The following is a 19,667-nucleotide window of genomic DNA, read 5'->3' on the forward strand; positions in this document are numbered from 1 at the left end:
TATAATAGTGCCAGCTGTAGTGCCCATAATGCCAGCTGTAGTGCATATATAATAGTGCCAGCTGTAGTGCATATATAATAGTTTCAGCTGTAGTGCATATATAATAGTGCCAGCTATAGAGCATAGATAATAGTGCCAGCTGTAGTGCATATATAATAGTGCCAGCTGTAGTGCATATATAATAGTGCCAGCTGTAGTGCATATATAATAGTTTCAGCTGTAGTGCATATATAATAGTGCCAGCTGTAGTGCATATATAATAGTGCCAGCTGTAGTGCATATATAATAGTGCCAGCTATAGAGCATATATAATAGTGCCAGCTGTAGTGCATATATAATAGTGCCAGCTATAGAGCATAGATAATAGTGCCAGCTGTAGTGCATATATAATAGTGCCAGCTGTAGTGCATATATAATAGTGCCAGCTGTAGTGCATATATAATAGTGCCAGCTGTAGTGCATATATAATAGTGCCAGCTGTAGTGCATATATAATAGTTCCAGCTGTAGTGCATATATAATAGTGCCAGCTGTAGTGCATATATAATAGTTCCAGCTGTAGTGCATATATAATAGTTTCAGCTGTAGTGCATATATAATAGTTTCAGCTGTAGTGCATATATAATAGTTCCAGCTGTAGTGCATATATAATAGTGCCAGCTGTAGTGCATATATAATAGTTCCAGCTGTAGTCCATATATAATAGTGCCAGCTGTAGTGCATATATAATAGTTCCAGCTGTAGTGCATATATAATAGTGCCAGCTGTAGTGCATATATAATAGTGCCAGCTGTAGTGCATATATAATAGTTCCAGCTGTAGTGCATATATAATAGTGCCAGCTGTAGTGCATATATAATAGTTCCAGCTGTAGTGCATATATAATAGTGCCAGCTGTAGTGCATATATAATAGTTTCAGCTGTAGTGCATATATAATAGTGCCAGCTGTAGTGCATATATAATAGTGCCAGCTGTAGTGCATATATAATAGTTCCAGCTGTAGTGCATATATAATAGTTCCAGCTGTAGTGCATATATAATAGTTCCAGCTGTAGTGCATATATAATAGTGCCAGCTGTAGTGCATATATAATAGTGCCAGCTGTAGTGCATATATAATAGTGCCAGCTGTAGTGCATATATAATAGTGCCAGCTGTAGTGCATATAATAGTACCAGATGTAGTGCATATATAATAGTGGCAGCTGTAGTGCATATATAATAGTGCCAGCTGTAGTGCATATATAATAGTTCCAGCTGTAGTGCATATATAATAGTTCCAGCTGTAGTGCATATATAATAGTGCCAGCTGTAGTGCATATATAATAGTGCCAGCTGTAGTGCATATATAATAGTTTCAGCTGTAGTGCATATATAATAGTGCCAGCTGTAGTGCATATATAATAGTGCCAGCTGTAGTGCATATATAATAGTTCCAGCTGTAGTGCATATATAATAGTTCCAGCTGTAGTGCATATATAATAGTTCCAGCTGTAGTGCATATATAATAGTTCCAGCTGTAGTGCATATATAATAGTGCCAGCTGTAGTGCATATATAATAGTACCAGCTGTAGTGCATATATAATAGTGCCAGCTGTAGTGCATATATAATAGTGCCAGCTGTAGTGCATATATAATAGTGCCAGCTGTAGTGCATATATAATAGTGCCAGCTGTAGTGCATATATAATAGTGCCAGCTGTAGTCCATATATAATAGTGCCAGCTGTAGTCCATATATAATAGTGCCAGCTGTAGTGCATATATAATAGTGCCAGCTGTAGTGCATATATAATAGTACCAGATGTAGTGCATATATAATAGTTCCAGCTGTAGTGCATATATAATAGTGCCAGCTGTAGTGCATATATAATAGTTCCAGCTGTAGTGCATATATAATAGTTCCAGCTGTAGTGCATATATAATAGTTTCAGCTGTAGTGCATATATAATAGTGCCAGCTGTAGTGCATATATAATAGTGCCAGCTGTAGTGCATATATAATAGTTCCAGCTGTAGTGCATATATAATAGTTCCAGCTGTAGTGCATATATAATAGTTCCAGCTGTAGTGCATATATAATAGTGCCAGCTGTAGTGCATATATAATAGTGCCAGCTGTAGTGCATATATAATAGTGCCAGCTGTAGTGCATATATAATAGTGCCAGCTGTAGTGCATATATAATAGTGCCAGCTGTAGTGCATATAATAGTACCAGATGTAGTGCATATATAATAGTGGCAGCTGTAGTGCATATATAATAGTGCCAGCTGTAGTGCATATATAATAGTGCCAGCTGTAGTGCATATATAATAGTACCAGCTGTAGTGCATATATAATAGTGCCAGCTGTAGTGCATATATAATAGTTTCAGCTGTAGTGCATATATAATAGTGCCAGCTGTAGTGCATATATAATAGTGCCAGCTGTAGTGCATATATAATAGTTCCAGCTGTAGTGCATATATAATAGTGCCAGCTGTAGTGCATATATAATAGTGGCAGCTGTAGTGCATATAAAATAGTGCCAGCTGTAATGCATATATAATAGTGCCAGCTGTAGTGCATATATAATAGTTCCAGCTGTAGTGCATATATAATAGTGCCAGCTGTAGTGCATATATAATAGTGGCAGCTGTAGTGCATATAAAATAGTGCCAGCTGTAGTGCATATATAATAGTGCCAGCTGTAGTGCATATATAATAGTTTCAGCTGTAGTGCATATATAATAGTTCCAGCTGTAGTGCATATATAATAGTGCCAGCTGTAGTGCATATATAATAGTGGCAGCTGTAGTGCATATAAAATAGTGCCAGCTGTAGTGCATATATAATAGTGCCGGCTGTAGTGCATATATAATAGTGCCAGCTGTAGTGCATATATAATAGTGCCAGCTGTAGTGCATATATAATAGTGGCAGCTGTAGTCCATATATAATAGTGCCAGCTGTAGTGCATATATAATAGTGCCAGCTGTAGTGCATATATAATAGTTCCAGCTGTAGTGCATATATAATAGTGCCAGCTGTAGTGCATATATAATAGTTCCAGCTGTAGTGCATATATAATAGTTCCAGCTGTAGTGCATATATAATAGTGCCAGCTGTAGTGCATATATAATAGTGCCAGCTGTAGTCCATATATAATAGTGCCAGCTGTAGTGCATATATAATAGTTCCAGCTGTAGTGCATATATAATAGTTCCAGCTGTAGTGCATATATAATAGTGGCAGCTGTAGTGCATATATAATAGTGCCAGCTGTACTGCATATATAATAGTTTCAGCTGTAGTGCATATATAATAGTGCCAGCTGTAGTGCATATATAATAGTGCCAGCTGTAGTGCATATATAATAGTTCCAGCTGTAGTGCATATATAATAGTTCCAGCTGTAGTGCATATATAATAGTTCCAGCTGTAGTGCATATATAATAGTGCCAGCTGTAGTGCATATATAATAGTGCCAGCTGTAGTGCATATATAATAGTGCCAGCTGTAGTGCATATATAATAGTGGCAGCTGTAGTGCATATATAATAGTGCCAGCTGTAGTCCATATATAATAGTGCCAGCTGTAGTCCATATATAATAGTTCCAGCTGTAGTGCATATATAATAGTGCCAGCTGTAGTGCATATATAATAGTGCCAGCTGTAGTGCATATATAATAGTGCCAGCTGTAGTCCATATATAATAGTGCCAGCTGTAGTGCATATATAATAGTTCCAGCTGTAGTGCATATATAATAGTGCCAGCTGTAGTGCATATATAATAGTACCAGCTGTAGTGCATATATAATAGTGCCAGCTGTAGTGCATATATAATAGTGCCAGCTGTAGTGCATATATAATAGTGCCAGCTGTAGTGCATATATAATAGTGCCAGCTATAGAGCATATATAATAGTGCCAGCTGTAGTGCATATATAATAGTGCCAGCTGTAGTGCATATATAATAGTACCAGCTGTAGTGCATATATAATAGTACCAGCTGTAGTGCATATATAATAGTGCCAGCTGTAGTGCATATATAATAGTGCCAGCTGTAGTGCATATATAATAGTTCCAGCTGTAGTGCATATATAATAGTGCCAGCTGTAGTGCATATATAATAGTGCCAGCTGTAGTGCATATGTAATAGTGCCAGCAGTAGTGCATATATAATAGTGCCAGCTGTAGTGCATATATAATAGTGCCAGCTGTAGTGCATATATAATAGTGCCAGCTGTAGTGCATATATAATAGTTCCAGCTGTAGTGCATATATAATAGTGCCAGCTGTAGTGCATATATAATAGTGCCAGCTGTAGTGCATATATAATAGTGCCAGCTGTAGTGCATATATAATAGTTCCAGCTGTAGTCCATATATAATAGTGCCAGCTGTAGTGCATATATAATAGTGCCAGCTGTAGTGCATATATAATAGTGCCAGCTATAGAGCATATATAATAGTTCCAGCTGTAGTGCATATATAATAGTGCCAGCTGTAGTGCATATATAATAGTGCCAGCTGTAGTGCATATATAATAGTGCCAGCTGTAGTGCATATATAATAGTGCCAGCTGTAGTGCATATATAATAGTGCCAGCTGTAGTGCATATATAATAGTGCCAGCTGTAGTGCATATATAATAGTTCCAGCTGTAGTGCATATATAATAGTGCCAGCTGTAGTGCATATATAATAGTTCCAGCTGTAGTGCATATATAATAGTGCCAGCTGTAGTCCATATATAATAGTGCCAGCTGTAGTGCATATATAATAGTGCCAGCTGTAGTGCATATATAATAGTTCCAGCTGTAGTGCATATATAATAGTGCCAGCTGTAGTGCATATATAATAGTTCCAGCTGTAGTGCATATATAATAGTGCCAGCTGTAGTCCATATATAATAGTGCCAGCTGTAGTGCATATATAATAGTGCCAGCTGTAATGCATATATAATAGTGCCAGCTGTAGTGCATATATAATAGTGCCAGCTGTAGTGCATATATAATAGTGCCAGCTGTAGTGCATTTATAATAGTGCCAGCTGTAGTGCATATATAATAGTGCCAGCTGTAGTGCATATATAATAGTGCCAGCTGTAGTGCATGTATAATAGTGCCAGCTGTAGTGCATATATAATATTGCCAGCTGTAGTGCATATATAATAGTGCCAGCTGTAGTGCATATATAATAGTGCCAGCTGTAGTCCATATATAATAGTTCCAGCTGTAGTGCATATATAATAGTGCCAGCTGTAGTGCATATATAATAGTTCCAGCTGTAGTGCATATATAATAGTGCCAGCTGTAGTGCATATATAATAGTTCCAGCTGTAGTGCATATATAATAGTGCCAGCTGTAGTCCATATATAATAGTGCCAGCTGTAGTGCATATATAATAGTGCCAGCTGTAATGCATATATAATAGTGCCAGCTGTAGTGCATATATAATAGTGCCAGCTGTAGTGCATATATAATAGTGCCAGCTGTAGTGCATTTATAATAGTGCCAGCTGTAGTGCATATATAATAGTGCCAGCTGTAGTGCATATATAATAGTGCCAGCTGTAGTGCATGTATAATAGTGCCAGCTGTAGTGCATATATAATATTGCCAGCTGTAGTGCATATATAATAGTGCCAGCTGTAGTGCATATATAATCATAACGGTTGCAGTGCTCATATAATATCAGCCATAATGTCTCATTTACATCATAGTCCATATCTAATACCAGCCTTAGTACCCACATAATACCAACCACAGAAGATATACGCAATACTAGCCATAATGCCCATATAGTACCAGCCATATCACATATAATACCTGCCACAGTGCCCACCTAATATAGAACATAATGTATAAATAATAACAGTCATATTACATATCTAATACCAACTATATAATGCCATCCATATTGTACATATTATGATAACCACAGTGCCAACATAAAGCCATACATAGTGTCTGTACAATACCAGCCATCCTGCCCACATCATACTAGTCATAGTGCCCAAATAACATTAGTCATGATACCAATAGCAGTCGTGGTGCCCATATGACATTCTCTGTAGTGGTTTTTAGGGCATGCTGGAATCTGAAGCCAATGTGGTAGAGCGGGTACTTGTTACAAGCCGGGACATATAGATTTCTTATTAATGATGTGATGCTGAACCAACCTCACTACATCCATGGACGCTGCTCCGGCCTTGAAGAAATCAGTGGAGTCTTCAATCTGAGGGACGTTGGTGAGGATCCGCTGCCAGGCGGCCTGAGACACAAACACAAGAGAAGATTGTCCTACTGGATGTCTAATGGTCTAGCGGAATACCCGGCAGAAGGGTCAGGACGGACGTACCCGCATCTCATCAGCTACGGCTTGTTCCTCCTGTGACAGCTCTAGGGACGTGTTGTCCGATGACTTAAAGTACTGAGATGCCGGAATCATCTTCCCGTCTTCAAACTGAAGGTTCTTCACAGTGACCTGTGATCAAGTACAGAAAGCCGTGAGAAATGGGGTTATGTAGGGTCATATAGGGTCATGTAGAGTCATATAGGATCATATTGGGTCATGTAGGATCATATAGGGTCATGTAGGCTCAAATAGGATCATATAGAATCATGTGGGGTCATATAGGATCATGTAAGGTGATGTAGGGTCATATAGGGACATGTAGGCTCATATAGGGTAATATAGGATCATGTAGGGTCATATAGGATCATGTACGGTCATATAGGTTCATATAGGGCCATATAGGTTCATGTGCAGTCATGTAGGGTCATATAGGATCGTATGGAATCATGTAGGGTCATATAGGATCATGTATGGTGATGTAGGGTCATATAGAATCATGTAGTATCATATAGGATCATGTAGGGGCATATATGATCATATAGGGTCATGTTGGATCATATAGGGTTATGTTGGATCATATAGGAGTATATAGAGTCATATAAGATCATGTACGGTCATGTAGGGCCATATAAGTTCATATATGATCATGTAGGATCATGTATCGTCATGTAGGGTCATATAGGATCATATAGGGTCATGCAGGGTAATATAGGCTCATGTAGGGTCATATAGGATCATGCACGGTCATGTAGGGCAATATAAGTTCATATAGGATCATGTAGGGCCTCCTCTAGGGGCAATGACCAGCATGCCTGACCCATTAACCTGAGCCAAAGACGCGAACCCCATGGCTGTGTGTATGGCTGCCATATAGATAGAGACTATATGCATTGTTGATACACAGTGACGTCTGACTTGCCAGCCGTGGGGAAAGGGGGTGAGTTTCTCAAACTTCTTGGTCATGTGACTCAATGGATGCCTGTGGGCTTACTCCTCACATAACTTGATGAAAATCAGTCCTAGTTATGTGATGATCACACAGATGCAGGATTCGTTACAGTTACACTACAGTTATCAGAGCTTGTTATGAGCCATGCAGCTAAGGGATCATGACATAACTAGGACAGATTTCTATCATGAAGAGTGATATTTCCTACTCAATGACAAGAAGCAGAGATTTCGGCAAGTATATTAGACAATTGGGTAACTGACACAGTTGTAGTGTTTGTTACAGTGTATGGCTGCAGGGTGCGCAGATTTAATTATAACCTTATGAGGGGAAACATTTCATGAGAGTTGATATTATCACAAGTCACCCAAAATCCCAAATCACACACCCACCGTTTTCCCATCATTTCCAAAAAGCACCAGTCCATTCTTGGTCACCACGGCCGGCTGATACGCCCCAGCGATCTCCAGAGCTTCACCATCTGGACTCGGTCCATTACAGGTAAAGGAAGAACCAAAGAAAGTCAATTTCTGGATCAAGAAAAAATAAAACGGTATTAATTGTAAATGATGAACATAAAGTCAGATGACAAAAATCATGAAGTACCGGACCCGGACAAGAGGAACGAAGTGACCTCCGTAATGGGCTCATACAGAAGATAATATTACTGGGGTACAACTAAAGGGGCTTCGTGGTTTTATGCAAATTATATAATGAAAAGTTCTGCATCTTTCTAATATACATTGTGTTCCAGTTCTCCACCATTTGTGCTTGCTGTCAGTGAATGGGAATATTCAATGTTTACACTCAGAGTCGAAAAAATACAACATACAGAACTAATACCTTTTACAGCTGAAGATTTGTTACTATGTATCCATCCTGGACAGTCCTCTGTGAGCTAAACATTCTGGGATCTATCTAATCTATCTATCTATCTATCTATCTATCTATCTATCTATCTATCAGATCATGTTCTATCTATCTATCTATCTATCTATCTATCTATAAGATCATGTTCTATCTATCTATCTATCTATCTATCTATCTATCTATCTATCTATCTCATATCTATCTATCTATCTATCTATCTATCTATCTATCTATCTATCTATCTATCTCATATCTATCTATCTATCTATCTATCTATCTATCTATCTATCTATCTATCTATCTATCTATCTATCTATCTATCTATCTATCTATCTATCATCTCTCTATCTATCTATCTATCTATCTATCTATCTATCTATCTATCTATCTATCTATCTATCTATCTATCTCATATCTATCTATCTATCTCATATCTATCTATCTATCTATCTATCTATCTATCTATCTATCTATCTATCTATCTATCTATCTATCTATCTATCTATCTATCTATCTATCTATCTATCTATCTATCATCTATCTATCTATCTATCTCATATCTATCTATCTATCTATCTATCTATCTATCTATCTATCTATCTATCTATCTATCTATCTATCTATCTATCTATCTATCTATCTATCTATCTCATATCTATCTATCTATCTATCTCATATCTATCTATCTATCTATCTATCTCATATCTATCTATCTATCTATCTATCTATCATCTATCTATCTATCTCATATCTATCTATCTATCTATCTATCTATCTATCTATCTATCTATCTATCTATCTATCTATCTATCTATCTATCTATCTATCTATCTCATATCTATCTCATATCTATCTCATATCTATCTATCTATCTATCTATCTATCTATCTATCTATCTATCTATCTATCTATCTATCTATCTATCTATCTATCTATCTATCTATCTCATATCTATCTCATATCTATCTATCTATCTATCTATCTATCTATCTATCTATCTATCTATCTATCTATCTATCTATCTATCTATCTATCTATCTCATATCTATCTCTCTCGTATCTAATCTATCTAATCTATCTCAATACCACCACTGTCCACCAGATGTCACTTACACTTCCATTAACCTCAGTCCAGGCTCCGGGCACCTTATCGTTTCCTCTGATGAAGTTGTGTATTGCTTCACCTGGTTGATCCCAATTAATCTGCAGATTGGGACAGAAAACACCAGATTGAGGGCCGACCATCACTATATTACATTATCTGGATACTAGTTGCAAAAAACCCCCCAAAAAAACAGTATTCAAAATGCACTACCCCTCCTAAGTCTCCACATGCGCTGCATTTTCTTCACTGTTCCCTTTAAACTGTGACCTCTGGAAATAATAGAGTTAAACATTCTAAACACTGCTGTGGATACATTATTAGAATGTGGTTTTAAGGCCACGTTCAGACGTGGCAGAATTGCTGTTGAATTTCGCTGCGGGCAGTCCACAGTGGAATTCTCCAGCGGCCGTTTTTTACAGTTGTTTCAATACATTTTTAGGAAAGTTAGTTCAGACGTTGCGGAAAACTCCACTGCGGACCATAGATTGCGGTGCGTAATTTTCCCTCTGCAGCATGCACTGTCTGTTGCAGAGAAGAAGCGGAATTTCACTGCGGATTTCAGCCTTTGCAATGCAAAACTGAAATCTGTGGCAAGTCCGCTGTGATATCTGCAACGTCTGAATTACCTGTCAAATATGCAAATGTTGCTGCAGATTAGTTGCGTAATTGCCCCAAATCTGCACCAACATTTGCAGCGGAAAAATTCTGCCACGTGTGAACATGGCCTAAGGCTGGATTTACACGACCATGTTACGTCCGTAAAGGACGGAACGTATTTCGGGTCCAAGTCCCGGACCGAACACAGTGCAGGGAGCCGGTCTCCTAGCATCATAGTTATGTACGACGCTAGGAGTCCCTGCCTCGCTGCAGGACAACTGTCCTGTACTGTAATCATGTTTTCAATACGGGACAGTTGTCCCGCAGCGAGGCAGGGACTCCTAGCATCGTACATAACTATGATGTTAGGAGCCCGGCTCCCTGCAGTTTGTTGGGTCCGGGACTTGCGGCCGAAATACGTTCCATCCTTTACAGACGTAACATGCTCGTGTGAACGTGGCCTTACTCTTTCCTTTCCAGAGCGCACAGTTTAGGGGGAACACGACTGGCCTTCTTGCTACTAAGTTAAGGGAGACGACGACGACGTGTCCCCAATATTTCCGTTGTTTTTTTGCAATGGTCACAAGGTCGCTTGCAATTTTTTCCCATAGGGGCGTAGTCGGGGTAACCTCTACTATATGGAATCTGCGGGTTTATGGATCAGACCTGGGATGAGGACGAGCAGTATAATAGAAGACCTCACAGACCTTTGCATTTTCCTTCTTTTGTATTGGGTCATAAGTGGCTCCTTCAGTTGGTTGGGGGGTGCGGGGAGCTGATCCTTGTGCGATGAGCTGCACGGCTTCCACCTACAAGACAGACCATTCATGAGTTACAGAGAAGGAACCGCCACATAAAGCTTCATCACGACATTATAAGAAAAAAGCTCAGCAACTTTCTAATGTACTTTGTGTTTCAATTATTCACCATGTTCAAGATCTCTGCTTGCTGTCATTGTTTGGAAACATTCTTGTTTACATCCGCAGGCTGAAACCCCATCCTGACCTAGACTTAGGGTATGTTCACACGGCCTATTTACGGACGTAATTCGGGCGTTTTTGCCCCGAATTACGTCCGAAAATAGCGCCTCAATAGCGCTGACAAACATCTGCCCATTGAAAGCAATGGGCAGACGTTTGTCTGTTCACACGAGGCGTATATTTACGCGCCGCTGTCAAATGACGGCGCGTAAATAAACGCCCGCGTCAAAGAAGTGACCTGTCACTTCTTTGGCCGTAATTGGAGCCGTTATTCATTGACTCCAATGAATAGCAGCGCTGATTACGCCCGTAATGGACGCGGCGTTCAAGCGCCTGCACATGCCGGTACGGCTGAAATTACGGGGATGTTTTCAGGCTGAAACATCCCCGTAATTTCAGCCGTAACGGACGCCCTCGTGTGAACATACCCTTACTGTCGCACAGCTGCAGATTATGACAATCTATCAGGAGTTTGGCAAGTCTGTAGAAGTTTTGGCCTCTATTCCCTGACCGCAAGCACAGATCTAATTAAAGGTGAAGAACTGAAATGAGAAATGCAACGCATATTAGAAAGTCACGGAACTGGTGTAAGTTTACTTTGACCATCGTTTTATGGTTGAAATCTAAATATACTCTATGTAGAAAGTTAAATATTAATTTTGAAAATCTTTTGCTTGCAATGACCCTGAGATGAAACATTTCTTATACTCCAGACACATCCAGAGCTGCATTCCTGGCCTATTATCGCCCTGCTTGTTCAGTGTCTGTATACTCTGCTGTGCTGCACTACGGGAGATGTAGGAGTTATATCTGGCAAAGGACAAAGTCTGAAGCATAAACACTACATTTCCCGAAATCCAATACAGCAGATTGAATTGTTGGTGCTAAAGGGCGGGTTCACACATAGCGGAATTTCACTTAAATTCCGCTGCGGACACTCCGCAGCGTTAATCCGCAGCGGAGCCGTTTCTCCATTGACTTTCACTTTAATTTAGCAGTGTTCGTTTACACGATGCGTACAATTCCGCTGCGGAGCATAGGCTGCGGAGCGGAATTTGGTGTCCGCAGCATGCTCTGTCTGTTGCGGAGCAGTGGCGGACTGGTTGCGGACTCATGGCGGAATTTCTCCATTGACTTCAATGGAGAGTCAAAATTCCGCAATGAAGTCCGCAGATCTTATGTGTGCTGCGGAGCGTATTGTTTTTACTACCATGACATTTCTTCATTCTGGCTGGACCTATGTATTTCTAGGTCTACAGCCAGACTGAGGAAGTCAATGGGGCTCCCGTAATGACGGGACCGTTGCTAGGAGACGTCTGTAAATAGTCACTGTCCAGGGTGCTGAAAGAGTTACGCGATCGGCAGTAACTGTTTCTGCACCCGGGACAGTGACTACCGATCTCAATATACATGTATCTGTAAAAAAAAATATAAGTTCATACTTACCGAGAACTCCCTGCGTCTGTCTCCAGTCCGGCCTCCCAGGATGACGTTTCAGTGTAAGTGACGGCTGCAGCCAATCACAGGCCAAGCACAGGCTGCAGCGGTCACATGGACTGGAGCGTCATCCAGGGAGGTCGGGCTGGATGCCGAAAGAGGGACGCGTCACCAAGACAACGGGCGGTAAGTATGAATTTCTTTGACTTTCACTAGGGAAAGTGCTGTCCCTTCTCTCTATCCTGCACTGAATAGGGAGAAGAGAAGCACTTTTCCTGCAGTCCGCAGCGGCCAGTCCGCATCAATTTTCTGCACATTTTGTGCAGATCCGCAGCAGAATCTGCAACGCAGATTCTGTGCGGCATTGATGCGGACAGTTGCGGAGGAATTCCGCCATGTGTGGTCATGCCCAAATTGTAAGGAGTGTTTAAGGATTCCAAGCGAAATTGTGGAAGCTGCTCTGGGTGTAACTGGAGTATAAGACATGATGTACCTCAAGATCAGCAAAGAAAAGCATTTGTAAAGTTATTCAACATTATATGAAGACTCAAAAATAAAGCAAAGCTGTAACTGCGGGGGAGGGGGGGTATTATGAATTTATAATAATTGCAGCCTCCAAGGACATTATGTACATTGAATAAATCCTGCCAATAATAATATGTCCCAATAACTGAAGCAGGAGAGACTCAGCTGAGGGGAGACATCTCCGCTATTAACATCCGATTGTTCACCCGTTCATTTTGTTAAAGGGGACATCCACCTATAATCCACTTATTCTTTCTCCATGTGCTTCCTAGTGTGATGTCAGAGCTGTGCTGTGTGCTCTGAGCCAATCAGACGTCTGCTGCTCCTCCTCCCCTCTCACAGCATGCATCTCACAGACACAGAGAGAGCATTGACTGCAGCTGCATCCCCCCTCTCTTCTTTATACTGTGTTACTGCATACATTTTTGGGGGACTCTTTAAAGTGATAGCACAAGAATATTGAGGGAGATTTATTAATCCTGTCCTAAATTCAGACAGGATCAACCTAGCCCAGACAGGCAGAAACTCCACCGAATTTATCACAATGGCGCACGCTGTATGATATATTTTGGGAATCTAAGTAGATATGTTTAAGGGTTTGTCCAGACGTAACGGAGTATTCTGCAGCAATTCGGCAGAAACTAGCAGAAATTCCGCTGCGGAAAAACTGCACCAATTTCTGCGTTTTTTACTACAGGAAATGGTGCGGATTTTGCTCCGTTTTTCACAATGTTGGGGGATGGTGACGTCTCCTGAAAAAAACGCAGCAATTCAGTCCACATTCCGCAGCAGGAATTGACATTCTGCGGTACGAAATATACGCACCGCACGTCAATTTCTGGTCTGAATTTTTACGCAGCGTGTGGATGTGATTTGTTAAATCTCCCCCCTACTTCGCTGCTACCGTATTCTGCTGCGTATTTTCCATCCACAATTCTGGACGGAAAATACGCAGCAATTCCGTTACGGGTGGACGAGCCCTAACGCTTTCCTCTTCCTTACTCCACCTCTTGGCTGGCATTCTTACGTCAATATTTTGTGACAAAAAATGGTGCGTGCCGTTAGTAAATGTTGAATATTTAAGCGCGCTCCATTTTCTAGAATAAAACTGTCTATGGAGATGCAAAAAGTCTCTACAACGCATAATAAATTTGGCGCACGTCACGTACAACACTTTGTTGGCGGCACAATTTGCTTAGTAATCTCCCCCAATGTCTTAGACACAAGGGGTTCGGGCTCGTCGCACATCACTATTTGCCACTTCAGTTTAGATATTAGTGGGGTCCAATGATTCGGAAATTCTGCTGATCCGGCAGCAACAATAATCTCACGCTGAATTAGTGATTTGTAATCATGACGGGGGTCTCCTGCCTGCTGGATACTGACATTTTAGGGGGATGGGTTGGTTTCACAGCAGAAAATGGTAAGAATGACCTCTTGGCCGCTGATCCTGTGGCCCGGACCCCGGTCACATTCAGTATTGAATCGTATGAATAATGCGCCAAAAGGAATATTTACTTAATCTATTTGGTGTAGAGGATTTCTGAAATGATAGATTCAGCTTTTTTTTTCTTTTTGGAAACTACCACCATAGCCTTTAGGTCTCTAACCTTAGTAACTTCATGTTATATCATACTCTAGTCACATCCAAAGCTGCATTACAATTCTGCTAAGTTCACCTTAGTTCTAACCTCACATATCACCTTTGCCCCCATCCTTCAGGGTTCATTATTTGCACAGCCTGTGGTGCGTCGTGGGAAATTTAGTGTTTCACTGTATAATGGTTTAAGGTAAAAAAGGCTAAATTTCATAGCATGCAAGACAACAGAATACATTGGAATACATTACATGAAATGACCTCTGATCAGGTGATGATTCCATGTAGAAAAAAAAATATCTAATTGCAGCTCTGGATGTGAGTGGAGTAAAATACATGAATTTTACTCTAGATCAATAGGAAATACGTTTTTTATCTTCATCTAAATAGATCAAAAATTCTAATCAATGTTTTAATATATCTTGATAGCAGTTTTAGTTTTATTTTTCTAAAACAGAGCTCCAAATCCCCAGCAGTGTTAATTTTCTACTGCTTTTGGACCCACGAAAAGTTAAGATTACAACTTCCTAGTACCTGGACACAGCCATACAGTAAAATGATAAAATTCTTTCCCCCTGCAGCCACCACTAGGGGGAGCTTAGATGATAAAATTCTGTCTGTCTGCCTGCAACCACCACTAGGGGGAGCTCAGGAGCTTGATGTATTCTCTAATCTCTATTATCCATCATATTATATACTGACCATGCCTTTAACTCCCTCAGGAAAGAGGAATCTGTTGTATATTGAATTGACTGTATCATCTGGAAAAACCTCACACTCTTTCTGCAGCAGAATGTCGCCCGTATCCAGCCCATCATCAGCCCAGAATATGGTGAAGCCGCCCTTCTCATCTCCCTGCATCAGCGTCCTGCAAGAGAAAAGTTATATAAAGAATAAAGGTATAAACAGGGACATAGCTATACCTAAATCTATACCCGGTCCTCCACCTCACTGCCAAATAATGACATGCCATATACAACCTATATACTGTACATTATATAATATAATCATCTGTACAGTGAGATAGCTTAATATCACTGCACCACCTTATTATAACCCAGCTTTCCTATGTGGCTGAGCAGACTAAGGGCCCCAAAGTGATGGGGCCCAGGTGCAATTGCTACCTCTGCAACCTCTATAGATACTAAAAACTAAGTGCAATTATTTATGCTACACTACCACTTATGACCATTAGATGGCAGTAAAGAGACTTCCATTCAAATTATTATCATATAATATTTCCAGATTATTATATCAGGCCGTAACCATATACTAATTGTCATATTTTATATGTGGGCCTAAAATTAGGTTTAGCTGGTAATAATAGGAGCAGAACCTAAATTAAAACTGTTACATACACCCAGCTTAGCCAAGCGCCAAAAATTCCTTGCACCCTGGATGACTAAATTAGGAGCTTACATTTCACACAGTACACCAAAACAGAGCATGCTCTCCACAGCCACTGAACCAGTAAGGAATGCAGTCTGACAACCTGATAGCAGGAAGTCAGCAGAATTGTAAATGCAGCTCTGGATGTGACTAGAGTTAGATACAAAGTATCTATTATGTTACTCAACAGGGAATCTAGGTTTGACCTGTCCTGTGATGGTGATAGGTCATACGTACCAGTTAATGGCTGAGGCCCCCCGGTGTCGTGGCAGGATGGATGGATGATAGATAATGGAGCCATGTTTCGGAGAATTGATGACTTCCATGGGGATGAACTGAGAGCAGAAGGGAAGAACATTCAGCTCGGCATCCACTGATGTGTATTTCTCCACCACCTCCGGGAGAGCCTGACCCTTAACTCTCCAGCGTGGAAATTTGAACACAGGTACGCCATCTTTTTCTGCTTCTACACCTGTGCGTACAAGGAATAAAGTAAAAATGTTTTTATTATATTCAAAGCAAACACCAATACCAAGTGTCAAGGAACAGCAAGTGTTAATTTTCTACTGCTTTTGGCCCCTGAAAAGTTCAGATTACAACTTCCTAGTACCTGAACACAGCCATACAGTAAAATGATAAAATTCTTTCCCACTGCAGCCACCACTAGGGGGAGCTTAGAGACAGCTAGAAAGGAGTTCAATGGGAATTGTAAAATTCAGTAAACCATGAGCTCCCCCTAGTGGTGGCTGCTGGTAGTCAGAATTCTGTCTTTTAACTTCATGTTGTATAAAGGAAAGCAGGGGATCTAGAGTCAGAAAAAAACAGCCCTTTACTGTCCTCTATCACCACAGACAACACTATTAACCCTTTCACATCCTAAATCACAAGAATATTAGGTTTTTACTTCCCTTCCAATCTGGATCTCCAGGAATATTAGATATAAAATCCAGAATTGCCGTAGAGCACACCAGATATTGCCATTAACCCCTTCAACTGACTCAGTATTATAACATGGAAGCTACTGATAATTTATGTTAGTTACGTTCATTTGAAAAACAAAGAGAATTATAATGATAATGATGATGATGATGAAGCACATACCTAATGGGTCTGGTTTGCCACCTGCTTTATCAGGAATCGTGAATACCCCCACCACTTGGTGACCTTCCTTTAAAAGCTCCTTGTATACTTCTCTCCCAAACAGGCTCTGCCCAATGACTGCTATCCTCATGGTTGTAGCTGGCGTGTAGGACTGATAAGCACAAATTATAAGAAATACGATATTATTAACAGAAAATGCTGCATTTATATTAATCTCTGTTCATATTAACAATTAACTCCGGTAAATTGGTGTTAACATCAGTGACACAGAAAGTATTGATATACAGTACAGACATTTAATGAACAGGATCTGTAAAATAAATTTTTCTTAAAATTATGGATAATGTCTCATATTATTTCAAATTCTCCTGCGATCAGTGTAGTCCCCTGCTGGATAGTATGAGCTGACAAGAGAAGTGTAAGATGGTAAGTGACAACCATTATACTGCCCCCTATGGATAAGAATATAGCTACTATAATACTGCCCCTATGTACAAGAATATAACTACTATAATACTGCCCCCTATATACAAGAATATAACTACTATAATACTGCTCCTATATACAAGAATATAACTACTATAATACTGCTCCCTATAGACAAGAATATAACTACTATAATACTGCCCCCTATATACAAGAATATAACTACTATAATACTGCCCCTATATACAAGACTATAACTACTATAATACTGCCCCCTATATACAAGAATATAACTACTATAATACTGACCCTATGTACAAGAATATAACTACTATAATACTGCTCCTATACACAAGAATATAACTACTATAATACTGCCTCCTATGTACAAGAATATAACTACTATAATACTGCCCCCTATATACAAGAATATAACTACTATAATACTGCCCCCTATGTACAAGAATATAACTACTATAATGCCGCCCCTATATACAATAATATAACTACTATAATACTGCCCCCTATATACAAGAATATAACTACTATAATACTGCCCCCTATATACAAGAATATAACTACTATAATACTGCCCCTATGTACAAGAATATAACTACTATAATACTGCCCCCTATATACAAGAATATAACTACTATAATACTGCCCCCTATATACAAGAATATAACTACTATAATACTGCCCCTATGTACAAGAATATAACTACTATAATACTGCCCCCTATATACAAGAATATAACTACTATAATACTGCCCCCTATATACAAGAATATAACTACTATAATACTTCCCCCTATATACAAGAATATAACTACTATAATACTGCTCCCTATATACAAGAATATAACTACTATAATACTGCCCCTATGTACAAGAATATAACTACTATAATACTGCCCCCTATATACAAGAATATAACTACTATAATATTGCCCCTATATACAAGACTATAACTACTATAATACTGCTCCTATATACAAGAATATAACTACTATAATACTTCCCCCTATATACAAGAATATAACTACTATAATACTGCCTCCTATATACTAGAATATAACTACTATAATACTGCCCCTATATACAAGAATATAACTACTATAATACTGCCCCCTATATACAAGAATATAACTACTATAATACTGCCTCCTATATACAAGAATATAACTACTATAATACTGCTCCTATATACAAGAATATAACTACTATAATACTGCTCCTATATACAGGAATATAACTACTATAATACTGCCCCTATATACAAGAATATATCTACTATAATACTGCCCCTATATACAAGAATATATCTACTATAATACTGCCCCTATATACAAGAATATATCTACTATAATACTGCTCCTATATACAAGAATATATCTACTATAATATTGCCCCTATATACAAGAATATAACTACTATAATACTGCCCCTATATACAAGAATATAACTACTATAATACTGCTCCTATATACAAGAATATATCTACTATAATACTGCTCCTATATACAAGAATATATCTACTATAATACTGCTCCTATATACAAGAATATATCTACTATAATACTGCTCCTATATACAAGAATATATCTACTATAATATTGCCCCTATATACAAGAATATAACTACTATAATACTGCCCCTATGTACAAGAATATAACTACTAATACTGCTCCCTATATACAAGAATATAACTACTATAATACTGCTCCTATATACAAGAATATAACTACTATAATATTGCCCCCTATATACAAGAATATAACTACTATAATACTGCCCCTATATACAAGAATATAACTACTATAATACTGCCCCTATATACAAGAATATAACTACTATAAGGGCATGACCACACGTGGCGGATTTCCTCCGCAACTGTCCGCATCAATGCCGCACAGAATCTGCGTCGCAGATTCTGCTGCGGATCTGCACAAAATGTGCAGAAAATTGATGCGGACTGGCTGCTGCGGACTGCGGGAAAAGTGCTTCCCTTCTCCCTATCAGTGCAGGATAGAGAGAAGGGACAGCACTTTCCCTAGTGAAAGTAAAAGAATTTCATACTTACCGGCCGTTGTCTTGGTGACGCGTCCCTCTTTCGGCATCCAGCCCGACCTCCCTGGATGACGCGCCAGTCCATGTCACCGCTGCAGCCTGTGCTTGGCCTGTGATTGGCTGCAGCCGTCACTTACACTGAAACGTCATCCTGGGAGGCCGGACTGGAGACAGACGCAGGGAGTTCTCGGTAAGTATGAACTTATATGTTTTTTTACAGATACATGTATATTGAGATCGGTAGTCACTGTCCCGGGTGCAGAAACAGTTACTGCCGATCGCTTAACTCTTT

The 19,667-nt window shown here is 39.4% G+C and overlaps 1 protein-coding gene across 2 annotated transcripts in view; it reads right to left on the reverse strand.

Annotated features, from left to right (window-relative positions):
• ALDH1L1 (aldehyde dehydrogenase 1 family member L1) overlaps nt 1–19,667 on the reverse strand; it is a 62,995-nt gene that overhangs the window by 22,771 nt on the left and 20,557 nt on the right. For both annotated transcript variants that reach the window (XM_075831804.1, XM_075831803.1), the window contains exons 2-9: nt 16,881–17,031; nt 16,017–16,251; nt 15,093–15,258; nt 10,559–10,660; nt 9,263–9,352; nt 7,672–7,809; nt 6,334–6,459; nt 6,155–6,246 (exon numbers count right to left, since the gene is read on the reverse strand). In XM_075831804.1, coding sequence (XP_075687919.1) covers nt 6,155–6,246; nt 6,334–6,459; nt 7,672–7,809; nt 9,263–9,352; nt 10,559–10,660; nt 15,093–15,258; nt 16,017–16,251; nt 16,881–17,010 — 1,079 coding nt within the window. In that variant the 5' untranslated portion in view covers nt 17,011–17,031. The remainder of the gene's footprint in view (nt 1–6,154; nt 6,247–6,333; nt 6,460–7,671; nt 7,810–9,262; nt 9,353–10,558; nt 10,661–15,092; nt 15,259–16,016; nt 16,252–16,880; nt 17,032–19,667) is intronic.

This window comes from Rhinoderma darwinii, chromosome 7, assembly GCF_050947455.1.
Source record: "Rhinoderma darwinii isolate aRhiDar2 chromosome 7, aRhiDar2.hap1, whole genome shotgun sequence".
NCBI lineage: Eukaryota > Metazoa > Chordata > Amphibia > Anura > Rhinodermatidae > Rhinoderma > Rhinoderma darwinii.